Below are 19,698 nucleotides of genomic sequence, written 5' to 3' on the forward strand. Positions count from 1 at the left end.
AATTTATATCATGCATAATCATTAATGAAAATTTGGGTGGATGGTTCATTTTAAGAAGTTAACTAGGTGAGACAGTTAATAGTTTAGGAGAAGTAGAGAACTAATTTTTGATATTTTAAAAAGACGAAAATGTATTTGACGATAGATTTTAGTGTTTCGATATACAGGACAGGTCTGTAATAATTTAGATATCAGCGATTCTAAGGAGATGGTCTGTTACTCTGTTATGCTATCAGCGATTCTATCATTTTATGGAGATGGGATAACGGATAATGATGATACGAGAGAGGGTTTAACGTAGTTACCTATAATGGGCCTGCTAGTGGAATCGGCTCATCGTATCACACATGTTTCTTTCGGGCTCGTACAAGTTACAACATGTTATCACTTGTTGGATCATATAATACATGCTTGCTTACACCTTGAGGCTTTACTCAACCAAACACCATTGATCGATCTTAGTTCAATTGTTTTATGAGTTGTAAATAGCCAAATTATAGATTGAGTTTGCAAAATATCCAAAATAACTTCAGTGTGAATTGAGTTTTCTTAATTAGTGTTTCAAAAAACTAATAATTTTTTTCTCATAACACTATTAAAAAAAAATCTCATAACACTTAACATAATATCATATTTTAAAAATATGCATAAGAAGATCACATCATTTAGAAAAAAACAGTGCACGATTTTGCCAATTTTAGCTCCCTACAAATGGTTATTTTATCTAATAAGCCCTTCTTTTATTCTATTTTATAGTGATCAGTTTCCAAACCTATGGTTTTGAGTAACAAAACTTATAAAGGTCACGTAAAACTTGATGTCAGGTACTATTAAAAAAAAGAATTTTGGAACTTTTAAGCGATAAAAGAAGAAATTAATTTTTCAAAATGTATAGAGAGTATGCAAAAATTGTCTATTGTATAAAACTAGGCTTTAATAAATTATGTTGGTTAAGGATGAATATACAAGAGGTAAAAATTTTCAAGTAAGATCAACACCGTTTAAGTAAGATATTATGCGATAATTTTTGTATGAAGCGGTCAGTTGTCTCGCCCATCTCATAACATTATATTTCATGTCATTCGCCATCCACTGGAAACAACATAAGGGGAAATACATCATCCAACTCGGACAGTCGGATGACTATAGTATTACAATATATATATATATATATATATATATAGTTGATAAATGAAGTTTTCTTTTATTTAGTTTGTTTCACAATACTAAGCTGTATATAAAGGAACATTGTACATTCTGATTCATTAATGAAAATATTCTTTACAAGTTAATACATATATAGTTATAGTCAGGTCAAGTTGTACTAGTCGAACTTTAGAAAACCGAGACCCTAAGATGCTTTCAACTATTGTGAGGCGTCGTGGTAGCATTGGTGTAACCATATAGCTCATGCAATGTATCACGACAATATTTAATTACGAAATTGTATTTTAATGTTTTATTGATCCCAAGTCGAAGCGTTCCATGCATGGATCCTGAAGTCTTGAGTTAAAATCCGATAGTTGCTTGTTGAGGTTGTCCGATGAGATATTACGATCTCTAGAGCTCTGTCACATTTTGTCATTCGAGAAGTTGAGTTAATATATGTGTTGTCCATCAGTTTGGCGACCATAAAATAATCCCATTACTTACAAATTACAATGTCATCATTTTGTAATTAATTAAAACAAATATTAATAGACATACATGACATTTAAAAAAAATTCCCAAGTAATATTATTGCGGTAGTAAGAATACAAGAAGTAAACAAACAAAACTTTGTGGTCGTACTTGATATTAAATAGTCCGAAATGTTAAAATCAACGATCTTATATACTAATCTTTTAAACATATCAAATCAATTCTAGATTAAGTGTCCCCCTAAGTTAAAGAACTGGAAGAATTCTGAAACTAATGATTATGCAAAACGTGTGTTAATTTTTGATACAGTATTTAGCGTGAGGAATTGAGTTGTTTAATTAATTTTTAGTTTTTCCCTGGTTCAGAAGGAGAAAATGTTAAATTACACATAAGAACTTTTTTTTATAACATGTATACTCAAGATGCACCCATTAATCTTTAAACGAAAAAATAAAATAAAAAATAATGGTAAGGAATCCATATTCGTGTATAAATTAGAAAATGAAGTATCTATGTATAAATTAAAAATAATCGCGAGTTATTTATATTTAGTGTACAGTATTTATGTGTTTATTTATTGGAAATGGTTAGATTGATTTTAAAGTAAGGGAAGAAAAAGGAGATTGACGACTTCTAAGGCACCCTAACATTACCACAGGCCACAGCTGTCTCTCCACATATGTCATTTGCTTCCATATTTACTCTTTCTTCAATTCTATTTCATTTCCTCCCAAGTAAAATCATCTTTAGAGGTTGGTCCAAATTGGTGTACCTTTAGCACGAATCTACAATTTTATAGTTTACATTGGCCCACGCACTTCTTTTTGGGGGACCAATGGTCATATTAATTATATAAAACCATTCGTTGCTCATTGGTTCATTGACCATTATTTTAAAATTTATCTCTTTAAATGTCATTTAACCATTGCCGTCAAAAAGAAAAAAAAAAAACTGTCATTAAACCATTTTAGATCGTTTACATCATTACAAAAACAGAAAACAAAAAGAAGTTATCAAATATGACAAATTTTGTTTTATAGACGACTCCACAATATCTTTGCATTCTAAAAATCAATAACAGACCATTTTATTTACACTACATTCATTGGTAAACAGTTTTAACACATGGTTACCATGCTAAAGATCTTCAATAATCTTACCACCATTAATTTATAATAACTAGCTAGCATTATAGAAATCAAAAAAGACAAACTTGTTGTGAAGTATTAAACCCCCTTGTTGTTGTACGTAGGTCAAAGGAATTTCCCCACAAAGAAAAAAAGAAAGAAAATTCNCTTTTAAACATATCAAATCAATTCTAGATTAAGTGTCCCCCTAAGTTAAAGAACTGGAAGAATTCTGAAACTAATGATTATGCAAAACGTGTGTTAATTTTTGATACAGTATTTAGCGTGAGGAATTGAGTTGTTTAATTAATTTTTAGTTTTTCCCTGGTTCAGAAGGAGAAAATGTTAAATTACACATAAGAACTTTTTTTTATAACATGTATACTCAAGATGCACCCATTAATCTTTAAACGAAAAAATAAAATAAAAAATAATGGTAAGGAATCCATATTCGTGTATAAATTAGAAAATGAAGTATCTATGTATAAATTAAAAATAATCGCGAGTTATTTATATTTAGTGTACAGTATTTATGTGTTTATTTATTGGAAATGGTTAGATTGATTTTAAAGTAAGGGAAGAAAAAGGAGATTGACGACTTCTAAGGCACCCTAACATTACCACAGGCCACAGCTGTCTCTCCACATATGTCATTTGCTTCCATATTTACTCTTTCTTCAATTCTATTTCATTTCCTCCCAAGTAAAATCATCTTTAGAGGTTGGTCCAAATTGGTGTACCTTTAGCACGAATCTACAATTTTATAGTTTACATTGGCCCACGCACTTCTTTTTGGGGGACCAATGGTCATATTAATTATATAAAACCATTCGTTGCTCATTGGTTCATTGACCATTATTTTAAAATTTATCTCTTTAAATGTCATTTAACCATTGCCGTCAAAAAGAAAAAAAAAAAACTGTCATTAAACCATTTTAGATCGTTTACATCATTACAAAAACAGAAAACAAAAAGAAGTTATCAAATATGACAAATTTTGTTTTATAGACGACTCCACAATATCTTTGCATTCTAAAAATCAATAACAGACCATTTTATTTACACTACATTCATTGGTAAACAGTTTTAACACATGGTTACCATGCTAAAGATCTTCAATAATCTTACCACCATTAATTTATAATAACTAGCTAGCATTATAGAAATCAAAAAAGACAAACTTGTTGTGAAGTATTAAACCCCCTTGTTGTTGTACGTAGGTCAAAGGAATTTCCCCACAAAGAAAAAAAGAAAGAAAATTCAGTCGGTAGGTCATTAAACATGTATTAACATGAAAACTAATATAGTATTTTAAACACATATGAAAGTACGTACTCGTTAGTTTATAAATGTAGCAGGATATACAAATATATGCATGCTAGGCAATAGTGGACATACGTGTTCATGGGCGGAGCTAGGGTAGAAGCATGTGAGTCAATTAACCCTAGTGAAATTTTAAATTTAGTTGAACTTTTAGAAAAAAAATCAAATTAACCCTGATAAAATAGCAGAATTGACTCCTATAAAAAAAATTAATAACACAATTGACCTCTTAAATTATATTTTGACCCTGATGAATTGAATTCCTAGTTCCGCCACTGTAGGTGTTGACATATTTAAACGATGAAGCATAACAATGAAATTATATAAAGGTGATAATTAAAATCATTCATATATATATATATATATATATATATATATATATATATATATATAGAAAGAAGAAGTGTGAAGAGAAAACATGATAGGTGAAATGGGATTGTTCTTGAGGCACAAGTGAGCTTCAAAAGAGAGATGTTTGACAAACACCTAATACCAAAGAGACCCCATCACAATAAAACATTAAGTCACAGTTTCATCATTCTTCCTTGATATTGCGTTATACTTCATCAAAACTCATGAATACTACTAGAAAAATCCAATAAACTACCACATTTAATCGAGATGGGATCCATGTGTCACGGTTAAAAGCATTTGAAAACTTATTTAATAGTAAATTTATAGAGTAAACAATAAAACAAAAAAGAAAAAGAAACAAAAGAAAAAAGAAAAAGAAAGATGGAGATGGTGGCTTGGGCCATACTTAAAAAGGAACATATAAAACACGTTGATGTGGCTGCCTGCATTACTTATTATCCAAGGTGGAGTACCGCCATTGGTTGGTTTCTTGAGTTGGGTCCTTAGATTTATATATAATGATATCTATATCTCTATATATATAAAGATAGTGTAATTAATATTTCATATTTTGCAAGAGCCTTAAAGGCACTGTATAAGAAATGGGGTGGCTCCATTCTTTCTTCTCTCCCTTGAAGAAACTATGGATTAGCGTCAATTCTGCTCAAAAGAAGAGTATGATCTCTCTCTTTCCCTCTTTCGTTTTTGGTTCTATGGATCGGATAGTACTCTTTCTGATGGCAAATTATGAATATGAGTTTTGCTATATGCTATATATATATATATATATATATATATATTTTTGGTTTTGTATACATATGCATTTTCTTTGTGTTGATGTAAACAAATGTAAAATGTGCAGGAAGAGGGATATACATTTTATACGAGGACGTGAAGTCATGCCCATACGAAGATGTGCATGTTTTATGGTCTATACTCGTGGAGTCTCATCCACACACTTTGCAACTCAAACAATGATGAAACCATATCTCATTACTCTCTTTTTGGTTCGGAGGGTTCATATACATCTAATGTTCATGCTCATGGTCGAAAACGAAGAAGAAAGTTCTTAATTATCAGCATGATTTCATATATCTGTTTTTTAGTTCTCTCCTTACTTGTACATATAATATAATATAAATACACAGAGACACTCTTTCCCATTTGGTTATTTGTTACGTAATTACTCGCTATTTACAACTATACACATATATGTACGTAGATGTATAACGTATATACGATCCTCTTGAAAGTCATATTTTTTATATCGGTATAGAGCGTCAAAGATGGTTTTAAATTTAAATTTAAATTTCCCCTGTTATATAAAATAAAACCAGTCACCACAGATTAGAAGATAAAATAATAATCAAATGAAAATGATGAAGCTTATAATGATGAAAATAACCAACTTCTTTTTTCAAGTGCTCGTTATATTCAATGTTCAAATCTTTTTACTCATATGTCACTAACTAAGAGGAAAAACCGAGACTCTAATTTTATGCATAATGGGTGGAGCCCAAGACAAATGCCTTATTTGTACAAGGGTTGTCATGGCTCTGTCGGTATACATATAAAGATTGCATTATGCAGGAAAATAATTAGATATGAGCATGATTGTGTATATGGAAAAATGTGTGCCATAGTATCTATCGATCATCTCTATGACATGTCTGCGTAACAAAAAAGCAAGTAAACATGTACCATATGTTTTTTTTTCTAATTGGTAGCTAGACATAATTAAAAAAAAAAAGAAGATAAAGTTTGACGGGAAAAGGAGAGCTAGTGAATAGAAGTTGGATTGTCGTGGAGACTGTTTGGCTTGTGTCGGTTGGGTTGACGTTAGTTGAAAAAGTTGCGGTTGATTTCATTTTGCGTTTCTTATTCGTTTAAGCCTGAATGTTGTTGAACTAAGCATTTATTTATATAAATAATGTGGACAAAACTAAGAAGAATGTTATGATTTAGACATTGGATAATAACCAAATTTAAACTTGTTTTGGCATAATGCTACCACATTAAATGTTGAAGGTGGGGTTTTACACCAAAACATTCGTTCGAGTTTCTTAATTGTCAAATGAACAACAGTTGTAGGGAATTTCTTAAGAGAGATAGAATTAAGTAGAAAAGGGATCATTATCTAAAGAAATGAAAATTTTAATATATGTAATTATGTGACAGTATCAACTAGATTTACGTGAGACTTGCTTTATGGCTACCATTAGCAAATATGTTTTGGCAAATTCATTATTCAAATTATATTTCCTAGGATGAGTTTGCTTCGGCATGATAGGTGAAGTTGATTAAACCTTCCAGGAAGGTCCTTCCTGTTTCCATGTTTTTTTAGAGTGATAAAAATTATATTAGGTTAGTGATAAGAACATAGTGATTCTATAATAAAAATGAACAAATAAAGACTAGACTATTTATAGAAAATGTCAAGTAGGAACCAAAGCGTCAACAAGTAAAAGAAGTCTTTGTGTTTTTTGATAATATACATACTCATACCAATTGTATGGTATGGAGACAAAACCGGCACATCCTTAAACAAATGCCTCAAGGAGCGTAATCAACAGATTTTAAAATAACAACTGTGATGGAAAGATATCTACGTCGTCGGTCCAAAATTATAATAGTACATTGAGGTGCGTTGCCGACAACGAAGAAGAAGAAAATAAGGTAGTAGAACAGTAACGTTATTTTAAGATAGTCGCTAAAGAGATTGTAGTTTGATTGCCTGTGGAAGGTCATCTCCATTGAAGTATTTTAGTGAGTTGCTTATAAGTTGCTTAGTAATAAAACAGATTAAATATAATCTAAATAGTTCAATTTTGCTAAGCATCTATTATTATATTAGATGTTTTAGAATCACTAAGGATCTCGGGCGTGTTAATTGGTGATTGGCTGGAAGAAAAAAGATTTTTTTTTTTTTTGCAACTCTCTCTCCCTCGCGACTCTCTCTCCCTCACGACTCTCCCTCTCGTTCTCTTCTCTCGGCGAATCGGAAGAAATCTACAACACTTCAACTTCATTTCACCTCCGATCATCTTCTCAGTTTTTTTTATTGAATCTAATGAAATCGATTTGACGGATATGGTGTTCAATTCATTTAATATATGATGAAATCAAATCTTCTTCAGGATCTAACGCGATGACAAACCCAAACCCAACCGTTGAAAGCAGCTTCACCGGTCGCCACCAGTAACAAAACTAACAATTTTTTTTTTAAGAACTTCAAAGTTAGTGACTCTCAATAGACCCACAAAAATTTACAATTTCTTAAAAAGTTCTAAATCTAACTTTTTCTCAAAATTAATGTGTTAAGCAACTTTGTTTAAGATGCATCAATGGAGATGCCCATAGTCTCTTATTAACATTTATTTAATCCTAAATAAGGTACAATATTTGAGTCATAAAGCTATTACGCAAAAGAATATATAAATAGTGATTTCGAGTCACAATAAAATCACTTCCACTGCACATGCAACTAGTTGATCGTCTTCGTTGACGTAGACCAAGATCTTTTCCTAAATCTTCAAGATGAGATAATATGAGTCGGAATACAAATTTAGATGAACTCTCCATAAAATAGAATGAGGGGAGTTACATTAAAATCAAATTAATCTATATAACAATAATAATCTGATAAATGCATTTTATTGTTGTGTTTTTTCCATTGAAATATTTGGTAAAATTTTCATCATATTTTTCCATTGAACACTTATAGTTATGTTTTGACAAAAAAAAAAGTATAAAATCTTTTATACTATATCGCGTCTTTAATATTTGGGAAGGACATGACTTATTTTTGGTAGACCATATAATAGTTATATGGGTCATTAGTTTGTTATAGAATTGACATATTAATAATTTAAGTATAATATTTGATAATTTTTCGATATCTACGGGTCTACTTTGATTACTGTTAGATCCTATATCGCTTATTTATTCAATTAGGCTATGTTCTTATAACAGTCGCGCGATTCAAATCAGCGACTGAGTTTTTTTTTACATGTCAGTTTTGTAATTTTGAGTATTCAAAGGGGTATAATTACAAATTTAGCAAAATCCCCAACAATAATTTCTATGTTTGCGGTGAAGATGAAGATACAGTTTTACAGATCTGATCATGTCAATTTGATTTTCACAATCCAGCGACTCTGAAAAGCTTGAGTTGTGTTGCTCGTTTTTTTAGCGACTCTGAAATCTGTAAATTGAAGTCGCAGCGACCAAAAATTTAAAAGAGATGAAGAAAAGATGAAGAAAAATAAAGGCAAATTTTTAATCTCAGCAGCTGTCGCTGCGATTCTCTCCCGAACAGGGCCTTATTCATAATTAATTATTAATTATTAATTATTAATAATAGCAATAGCAATGAATCCACTTTAAACCTAATCGGGAATAATAATAGCATTTGAAGGAATAAAAGATGATATAGACAAATGAAACAAAATATTTTAACTCGAGAAATCTTCCGAGTTCGGTAACCCCTATACATAAAAACTGTGATTTTTGTTAAACTAAACAATATTTCGATCTTACCTACCAATATATACCCTACTTTTATGTATTGTTTAAGGAAATTTAATAAATTTAAATATCTCCTGATTTAAATTGGATTAACTCTGGAGACCCCTTCGACGGCCAAAAATATTTAAAATCAAAAATACCGCTTACACATAGTCTACACAATTTTTTATAATAGATATATGAGTCCAGTCAGTACATAATTGTTTTTAGACTATATAATAGACATATATAGTCTAATTGGTTAATTGGTTATAAAATTAAAACATTAATCATTTTAGTTGTATTTAAGTGTATCATTTGTATAATTTACCTTTACGGGTTTGCTTGATAATCGAGATTGATAGGGTTCGCTTGAAAATCGAGATTGATAGGGTTCGCTTAGTAATCAAGATTTATAGGGTTTACATAATAAACCCTTGCCATTTTAATAAATATCATATCACAATTTAAAGTTATACAATATGTACTTCTTTCCTCAGAAACAGATGCATATCTTATTTACATATTTTATTATTATTTACCAATTAAAATGTAAAATATCAAGGTTATATGATGATATTGTTTAATGCTAAAAAATATATCAAATAAAAATATTTAAATTTGTTGTATAAAATAAAATTTAACCCGTGCTATAGCACGGGTACTAATCTAGTATAATAGTATTGATAACTACATATAGTTCACTTATTTTTAATCCAAGACAAATATTTACTCTTAAAACTAGATTTATTTCCATTTTCAAATATTATTTGTAAAAATTAAAGATAAAATATCTTATCCAAAATAATTAAGTCAATCTTTTAACTCATGGTTCTAAATTTTCTATTTGACCAAACAAAAAATGGTTAAATTAAATTAAATTTACTGTTCGTGAAAAAAAGATAGTCGGTCACTCAAATATGCTGCCTATATCTTGTTCTAGCACCAACACAGCAACACTTATAAATTCACTCATGTATCCTTGCACATTGATTAAAAAATAGCCTAGGATGACTCTACGGAGTCTCAGTTAATTGATCGGTTAACTTACTGGTTAAAGTTTTGGCAATCCGAGAGCTTCCTTTTAAAATTCTCTAGGTAAACCAATCAAACCACTAATTAGATACCATTGATACTGGGAGCTTCATTCCCTATTACACCAAAAATCAGACTTCAAGACATGTTAACAACATTATATAATCCTGAATTCCTGATCAATGTGAGATGATTAACAAGTATTGGCAGAAAGAAAATCGAAAATGGTCTTCCCCGGAGAACTTCCAAGGCTTCAGTTCTCATATATATGTTATAACTAAGGTTATAAAAAAAACCGAAAAATTTAATGTACGCTCACATAAATGAAGAGGAATACGTATAAGAAGAGAATATGCATGCAATAAGAAGTCCAATCCACCAGTATTGTTTTCCTTGTTTACACTAAGGTTCGTGTGGAAGCAGAGGTCTACTACTATGCAAACCAAAGAGAACGATATTAAAACGTTCTTGTGAAGAAACATCAACTTCGGCGTCCTGATCACACTATACATCATACTGAATAACTGGTACCCAACTTATCGGTTGTCGAAACCTAAGACGCCTAGATTCATATATGGAATAACTGGCAACAACATGCAAAAACACCATTTTTACTAATCTTGATGAGGAGGATGAAGACAGTGACACCAACAGAAAAAAAAAAAGGAACAAAATCACCAAGTTTGAGCTTTCTCTCAGCCGGAACATAAAAGAAAAGAATATACGCAATATGTTTCTAGAATGTGTGCCATCAGACGGACGTCGCTTGGAATCTGATTTGTAATTCACTAGTAGAGTGGTAGACTGGTGTTACTTGTACTTCTCTTTTGAGACTTATCTATCTATGTACCTAATCTTGACTTCACTGTCTTTTTAATCACCACAAATTAAAATGACAACTCAACAATCAATAATATATGAAAGATTACGACATTGAAAAAGTTAGAAGTTAGAACAAACTACAATTATTAATTCACATGCTTGTTACTTACTCTTTTCAATCCATGCATCTAGTTTCATAACAACGATGATTGCCAAATTTAAAATTCGTAAAAATTAATTTATTTATTTTGTCAAATTTTTAACAGAAAATTTTTATATATTTCAAATTTTTTTGTACATATTTAGATGAAAAATTTATATCAACATATAGAAGCGGCAAATATACACTTAGAGTGTATATAAAATAAAACTCAACGAATTTTTTGTGTTTTATTTTTTTTTTGCCTTTAAAGCAACAATATAATCCATGATCTAGCGATTCCATATACAAAATTAAAATGTTCAAGCATATATGAGTATCAGAATATGCAAGTTGAACGTGAAAAAATAGTCTTCGTGTTTTGCAATAAAATTGTTGATTTGTCTTCATGCATAACCTTAACACATACTAGATAATATAAAAAAAAATTCATTTAGAAATCTAGGAACATGTTACGTGAATATAAAATTGAAAAGATTATTACAAAAAAGTAAGAGTTATGGTTGGTCCAAATGTGTCTCAACACAATCACCAAAAAAAAAAAGAGACTCTGTGTTGCTGCCGTGACTCAGTTCCATGTGCTCTTTTCACCTTTCTCACAACCCGTGACACCGTACTGCTACACTAGACGACAAAAAACCCCAACACACAAGTGTTCGATAAACCTACGACCTTTTTTTATTTGTTTTCTTTTAATTTTGCGTTTTTGGCATTTCCTTCGGTTATCGACGTACCGGTTTGGAATCATCCGGTTCTTGTAATTTAGCTTAAATCCCCAAAAAAACCCAATCACAGCTTTATAACAACGCATAGCTTATGTGGTCTTAAATCCACACTTCAAGATTCTTTGGTTCACACACAACACCTCCCAACTTAAATCATATACCACAATTTTTTCTTTAAAATTCCACAAAATATTATCTGACCAGATAATTCAAAATAAATTTCTCCAAATATTTGAAATTGAAATATACGAATTTTCGTACCTGATTGAAGTTGAAATTAGTTGCATGCCGTTTTCCTTACGTACGAGATTTTGCATTAATTGTTGTACATAAACCGGAAAACCGGTTATGTAAACCGACGCATGTTGTTGGTAAAGTGTGTGATTGGGTAAGAAGCCTAACTAGTTGTCTGCTAATTGTCACTTACAAGAAGAAGAAGAAGAAAAAAAAACACTTGTTTCGTTTTATATATTCTTTCTTCTTTAAAACATTTAATATTTTTCCTCTTCTACACATCTCCACAAATTCCGAACATCTCTCTCTCTCGTTCAAGAACCCAAAAACAAAACAAAAAAGCAGAAAGAAGAGAGTCATGAATTGTGAAGAAAGCTTTGTTGAGGTTGATCCTTCTGGAAGATACGGAAGAGTATGTATCCCTTCTTCTTAATTCAAAAAAATGTTCAACAAAGTTTTTAACTATTTTTTGGTTTATTGATTTTGGCTTTTGTTGTTTTTGTTTGGGCGTGCAGTACGATGAAGTACTTGGCAAAGGCGCTTCGAAGACAGTGTAATAACTAATAATCGCATTCTTTTATTGTTTAATTAGTTTTTAACTTTGTTTGGTTTTGGAATTGGTTACTTAATCCAAAACACTGTTCTTTGGTTTATTATACAATTTTTCAGGTACAGAGCGTTTGATGAGTATGAAGGGATAGAAGTAGCATGGAACCAAGTAAAGCTTCGAAATTTCACAAGGAATCCTGAAGAATTAGAGAAGTTCTTCAGAGAGATTCATCTTCTCAAGACTTTGAATCATCAAAACATTATGAAATTCTACACTTCTTGGGTTGATACACACAATTTATCAATCAATTTCGTCACTGAGCTCTTCACCTCTGGTACTCTCAGACAGTAAGTGTCTTTTCTCTGTTTAGTTTCTTTTAATGATTGATTCATGGGTATGTCAAAAGTTGAAATCTTTAGGTATAGGTTGAGACATAGAAGGGTGAATATAAAAGCAGTGAAGCAATGGTGCAAACAGATTCTAAAAGGGCTTCTTTATCTTCATAGTCGTTCTCCACCAATTATTCATAGAGATCTCAAATGTGATAACATCTTTATTAATGGGAACCAAGGTCAAGTCAAGATTGGTGATCTTGGACTCGCTGCCATTCTTCGTAAATCACATGCCGTTCATTGCGTTGGTACTTTTTTCAAAACTTTCAAACATTATTGAATCATCAAAGACAGTTTTGGACCTACGTACCTTACTTTTGTTGTGTGTTTGTTGTTGTAAAGGAACTCCTGAGTTTATGGCTCCAGAAGTGTATGATGAGGAATACAATGAGTTGGTTGATGTATATGCTTTTGGAATGTGTGTGTTGGAGATGGTCACTTTTGATTACCCTTACAGCGAGTGTACTCACCCTGCTCAAATCTACAAGAAAGTTACCTCGGTACACAAAATGAATCTTTGATTTTTGCTTCTTGTTCTTGAAAGCCAGTTTTGAGCGTTAAGTCTTGTTTCTTTATTTTCAGGGGAAAAAGCCTGAAGCTTTTTACTTAGTGAAGGACCCTGAGGTTCGTGAGTTTGTTGAGAAGTGTTTAGCTACTGTGACGTCTAGGCTTACTGCATTGGAGCTTTTACAAGACCCTTTTCTACAAGATTATGATAATGTGGATGGATTTGATATGAGACCTATTGATTACTATAATGGTTATGATGAAACTGGTGTGTTCCTTAGACAACCTCTGATTGATCAGTATGACTCGTCGTCACAGATATGTGAGATTGATCTTTTCGCTAATGATGATGAGGACCATGTTGACATTTCGATTAAAGGGAAGAGAAATGATAGTGATGGGATATTTTTGAGGATCAGAATCTCTGATGTTGAAGGTAAATTCTCAATCTTTTTTTTTCCATAGTTGTTGTAAGATCATTGGTTATAAAATGTTAATATCTCTTTGGACTTTTATGTAACGTTAGGACGGATAAGGAACATTTACTTCCCTTTTGAGACAGCTATTGATACTGCATTGAGTGTAGCAACAGAGATGGTATCAGAGCTAGACATAACGAATCAAGATGTTGCGAAAATCGCTGAGATGATCGATGCAGAGATTGCTGCATTGGTACCTGATTGGAAAACTGATACAGAATGTTCCCAAAATGTGATCAACAACAACAACAACAACAACAACACTGCAGGGTTCTGTGGTGATTGTGCTTCAAACGGGTATATACAAGAAGAGACTGTATCATCATCAGGAGAGAAATCGCATCATCATCATCATCATGAGTTTGATAGTTCTGAGGACAAGAGCTGTTCTTCAGTTCACGGTAGGTTTGCGGATATTTGGGGTTTGAGAGAATCACATTCTGATGATGGAGAAAAACAGAGTTCAAGAAAGGTCAGAAGTGGTTGTTGGTGGTCAGAGAATGAGATGAGAAGAGAACTGAGATGGCTTAAGGCAAGGCATAAGATTCAGCTTATGAGAGTGAGAGGTCAAACGATATGCGAGACACCAACGGAGATCTCTGTTACACCAACGGGAAACTCAGCTTCGCCGCCTCTTCTTTACAGGGCTATATCACTTCCTGTGGATGCTGTGGATATAATGTGACATTGTATAGTCTGATTATAGTTATCACATATACTGTATTTGTATGTTTTCGACATTTTAAAACTTTTGTTAATTTTCTTTCAACCTTTAAAACAATTTTGACACTCCGAACCATTACATTAGTTGAAGGTCAGAACCATCCTTTGAATATGGGATCTCAGATTAAGCCTTGCAATAGAACATGATTTATAGATTTTTTTTTTTTTTTTTTTTTACATCACATTGAATTGACATCTCAAATCATACCTCATCACTCTCAATTCCACTTTATCTGTTACAGCAATGGCTCCTCTTAAATAAAGCTCGGATTTTGTTTTAGGCTTGTACTCTTCCAACCTCTCTCTTTGGGACATCAATTAACGCATTTACCATAGGATCCAAGGGGTATTATCAAACCGTTATCATAAATCCAAGGATCTGACCAACTTAAAGTCTTGAAGAATATTTCAAATTATTCTAACAATCAAATCTGACCCATAAATAACACTTTTTTTTCTTCTTCTTTGTTTTACGTATATATATATCAAAATGCATCTTGTTTTTTTTTGTTATTTGAATGTCTACATTCTAAAATATTAATAAACATATTTAGTCAAATTCAGTAGATTACAATTTTTGTTTCAAATCATATAACAACCAATCACTACAAGAATAATATAGCATTGCAATATAAATTTTGCAATATTCATGTTCGTTTCAATTTTATAACATATTTTGCAATCTTTTTACAATGATTGATACACATCACAATATTATTGTAAATTCATTGCTAATTTACCATAAAAAGCAATCGTGCAAACTTTCGTGACCATTTTGCAACTTTTTTACAACATGTGAAAAATTGATGCAAATTAGCAAGAAAAATTCAACTATTACAAATTATAGCTATTTTGCTAGAAAATTACAAGAATAATATAGTAACAAATGGGTTACCTTTAAACTATTATTTGCAAAATTTTAGTATGTATATATTTTGCAATACTTACTTTTTTTTTTCCTTAAATATTTTTTTACAGTACTTACTTATCAGTTTTCATGAGACCAAATAAATTCCTTCTTCTATGTTTTTTTAAGATATATTATTGCATGCGTTTTTCTTTTCTTTTCTTTTGCACACTTAACAGAAAAAATATTGAAACTAAACTAGAGATGTGTACCTTTGATTTTATGAGGTTATCGGGTCATATGAGTTACTTTTGAATAAATGTTAAATTATATTCAAAAAGAGAAAAAAGGTTTTACATGGCTTGTTTGAAGCTTTTCATAAATTGCAAATAGCAGTAAAAACAAACAATATACTTAGCAGAGCCTAGCAGCGAACCAAGGTTGGAGAAGGTGACCCCCGCCAACGGAGAGGAGTCGATTACAGACGTTCTGATTATCAATTTAACAAGCATATCCTCCAGTGCCAGTGTCTCCTCATGTCGCCGAGCATTTCGCTCCCTCCACAAAGAGTGAATCGTGTTTTGAAAAGTATAACCCAAGAGAAACTTTGTTGCCTTATCCAACTCGTTTCCAATGAGTAGAGAAATGACGTCGAAACAGTTAGATGTGTATTTGTTCCTGAGAAGACCTGCAACTAGCTCTTTCCACACCTTTTGTGAGAAAGGACACAGGAAGAATAAACGCTCTCTTTTTTCCAACGGGTGCTTGCAGAAGACACAACGCAGGTTAATATTCTGATTTCAGGCCTGCATTCTCTCCCCTGTAGATACTCTGTTTTTCACCACTAAACAGGTGATGAAAGCAAATCTTGGTGTGGCAAAAAGAATTGCTCAATTGACATTCTCTCCCGGAAAAACTAAATAACACAATATTGTGTTTAAATTACCAAAAGCCCAATTTGGTGTCTTAATTAAAAAAAAATAGGAAATAAAAATTAATTGAGATAAAATCTAGTTTATCAAACACAAAACTCAACATTAGTTTTTTTTTGTTTTACAACCTGAAACTTTGTGTCTTCGGCCGGCGAAGAAGAGGTTTCACAGTCCAGAAAAAATAATTTGATCTGTTGTCATCTTCCGTCGATGAATTGGAAGAGTAATCACCGGTATTTATGAAAAAAAATAAGATGAATCCAAAAAAGAAAAACTATGAATTTGATTTTGGGGAGGCAACCACTAATGGTGTAGTAAACCCTAGAAATTGCATTTAATGGTATTGCAGACATATATGTCAATTACTAAAAAAAGTCTGTCGCTTACCGTAAAGAAAATTTGTCGCAAAACACACTAATAAATCTGTCATTACCCTGCAAAAAAAAAATCTGCCATTACCATACTAATATAAGAAAATCTGTCATTAGCCTCCAAAAAATTAAATCTGTCATTACGGCCCTGATTGGTGAAGGCTTTTAAGACTTTAAAATCATTTAAAAGTCTTAAAAGCATTTTATTTGCCAATCAAGCTTTAATGACTTTTTTATTTTTTAAACTTTCTACAACCATTTTAATTTTTTCCTTCTTTGTTTCTCCTTTTTTTTTAAAAGCTTCAAAATGGACGCTGTAAAATCAAAAAGTTTAAAAAAATTTTTTTTTCTTCCTCCGGCAAAATTAAAAACTCTATATAAATTTATATATATTTTTACACAAACTTTTTTTTATAGATTAATTATCAGCATTTTTTCTCTTTCTTTTGACATCCACTTCTCTTCACAAATTTATTATTTTTTATCATGACCTTTGTATTTATTTACAATTTTGTTATTAATAAAATTACAGTCACAGCTTTTAAAGTTGTTTTTTGTAACAATCAGATTTTAATAGTTAAAGTATCTACAGTCAAAGTCTCTACAACCAAATTTTTACAGTCAAAGTCTCAACAGCCACAAATAACAGTCGTTACCAATCAGAGCCTACATATAACAAATTTGTTATCACTATATTAACATTAAACAAATATGTTATCATTATATTCATATATAAAAAAATTGTTATCAAGCATGATGTTTTATAGTAGAAAAAAACAAAACTGTCATAACATAAGAAAATCTGCCATAACATATGGTTTTAACGTAGGTCAATTTAGCAATTTTAAAAAGACTTTAGAAAATCTGTTATCAAACAACATATTTTTTCTTCAATTCAAAAATCAGTCATAACCTTAAAAAAATCTGTTACCACTAGATATCAAAATAGTAATTATTTTCCGTTTATAAATTTGTCGCAATATAACAGATATTTGAAGAAAAAAATAAATCTGTTACAACAGTAAAAAAAATATCTGCCACAAATTTTTAAAAATTTGTCTAAAATAAATGAAAATCCGTCATGTCTTTGTAAAGAAGTATGTCGTGTTAAAAAACTCTGTCGTTCAAAATAAATCTATTGTTACACACTTCAAATAAATCTGCCGTCCAAATAAATCTGTCATCAAACTCTTCAAATAAATCTGTCATCCAAAATAAGTCTATACAAAAAATCTGCCATATACAAAAAATCTATCACTAACAAATTAGTCTGCTATTACTTGTTCGGCAGACTTTTATATATAAAAAAAATAACCAAATCGCTAATATTTTTTATCAAGGATATTATAGCTCATAAAATTTGAGGATTAGTTGGGTTATTTTCATACCTAAAATATGTTATGCAACTTGCACATGTTCACACCTCTATTTCGTTTCTTTATTTTCTCATTTCCCCAATTTCTCTAAATAACAATTATCACATAAATTCTGGGACGTTTAGTTATCACACACGATTAGCATTTACTCCTTTTTGTATATATAAATTTTTTCACTTACTTCTGTTTTACAAATAACTAGATTAGGACCGTGGTACACCGTGGGGTAAATTATTTATAACTAAAAGATTTAAATTATAAATTATATTTGTTGGTTAAATATGTTATAATCATATAATAATTGTTAATTTTATGGTTTAAAGTTTAAACCATATAAAACCGCAATATAATTTGTTTTTTACATAAGATTTATTTAATCAATTTAATTAGATATGTCTATTCTCTGATACTGATGGTGTTAACAAAATAATGAAATGATGTTTTACCCGTGTAACACCAAATTAATGATATTTTAAATTTATATAAATATCGACAAACCTGTCCTGTTATATAACTCTGTCCCGAGATATTTTAACTCGCACTATATTATCTTAATTTTAATATTTATCGTTTTGTATTACAAATATTAGCTTGAGTTTATATGTTATTTATTAAGATTGTAACCATTTACCTTTTACAGTTTAAAATTAGCGCTTCTTATAAAGTTTATATATTTATAATACTTAGAATTCTTAAAACGGTTGAGTATTTCTCATATTTTAAAGGTCTTCTAACATTTCTAAAAGTTGAAATATTAATAATATTAAAATTTTATAAATTTGAAAATTCATAAATGTTTAAATATTATAAATATTATAAATATTTTATAAAGTTTAACTTTCTAAAAAATATAAATATAAATATTTATATTTTTATAAATGATAAATATTTATAATATTTAAATTTTTGAAAATCTTTAATAAAGAACCGAAATAAACCAAATAAAAGTTTTTTATGTTTGAATGCCTGATAAATCAAGATTTTTGTATTATGAATCATTTTGGTCTCTTTTATAGTATGACTATAAACCAGTGCCCAACTTTATTAGGCGATGTGGGATATTGTTTCCGTAAATTGAGTAATATATGTCCATTTTTTAAAATTTGTATTACATCATATGGAGGGAAAAATCACAGTTTTTATTAACTAAATGTATTATACAATAATTCAAGATAATTTAAATATAAATTCAAATAAAAATGAAAATGAATAATAAATTTATGTTTGAATGAGGTAGAAAGATTTCCTTATGTTTTCAAATATTACTTATAATTAATTTGAAATTTTTGGTAACTAATATTAAAGTCAATGCATTAAATGTAAAAACTTTCCAAAACCGATTTTTAAGCAAAAACTGGTGCAAAAATACTATTATAGATTCATATATTTCTCAAAGGCAATTAAGAAAGAGTCATTGGTTTGGAAATTAATGGTCTTTCCAAAGTCTCCAAGAAAAGAAAACGAAGGAGAATAACCGGAGAAGCTATACATTTCCAACAAATTAAAGGTGAACTGTTTGGTTTAGTGTTTGTGTTTATATTTTTTTTAGTTTATTTTAGTATTAACTTTACTTTCTATTTTTTTTTCAGATGAA

The 19,698-nt window shown here is 30.4% G+C and overlaps 1 protein-coding gene and 1 pseudogene across 1 annotated transcript; both read left to right on the forward strand.

Moving 5' to 3' along the window:
- Nucleotides 4,921-5,701, forward strand: LOC104787429 (annotated as a pseudogene).
- On the forward strand, nucleotides 12,145-14,644 carry LOC104787434 (serine/threonine-protein kinase WNK2-like). Its single transcript, XM_010513020.1, has 7 exons — nucleotides 12,145-12,339; nucleotides 12,443-12,480; nucleotides 12,597-12,824; nucleotides 12,897-13,117; nucleotides 13,212-13,369; nucleotides 13,452-13,812; nucleotides 13,903-14,644. Exons 1-7 carry the CDS (start codon nucleotides 12,286-12,288, stop codon nucleotides 14,538-14,540), a joined length of 1,698 nt encoding a protein of 565 aa, XP_010511322.1. The 5' UTR covers nucleotides 12,145-12,285; the 3' UTR covers nucleotides 14,541-14,644.

The sequence above is a fragment of the Camelina sativa genome, chromosome 1 (genome assembly GCF_000633955.1).
Source record: "Camelina sativa cultivar DH55 chromosome 1, Cs, whole genome shotgun sequence".
Taxonomy (NCBI): Eukaryota; Viridiplantae; Streptophyta; class Magnoliopsida; order Brassicales; family Brassicaceae; genus Camelina; species Camelina sativa.

Excerpts from the sequence above, each read along its gene's own strand:
- LOC104787434 (XM_010513020.1), top strand. The coding sequence starts at position 12,286 with ATGAATTGTGAAGAAAGCTTTGTTGAGGTTGATCCTTCTGGAAGATAC. Across the intron at positions 12,340-12,442 it reads CTTCTGGAAGATACGGAAGA|TACGATGAAGTACTTGGCAA; the intron begins GTATGTATCCCT and ends TTGGGCGTGCAG. Across the intron at positions 12,825-12,896 it reads ACCTCTGGTACTCTCAGACA|GTATAGGTTGAGACATAGAA; the intron begins GTAAGTGTCTTT and ends TGAAATCTTTAG.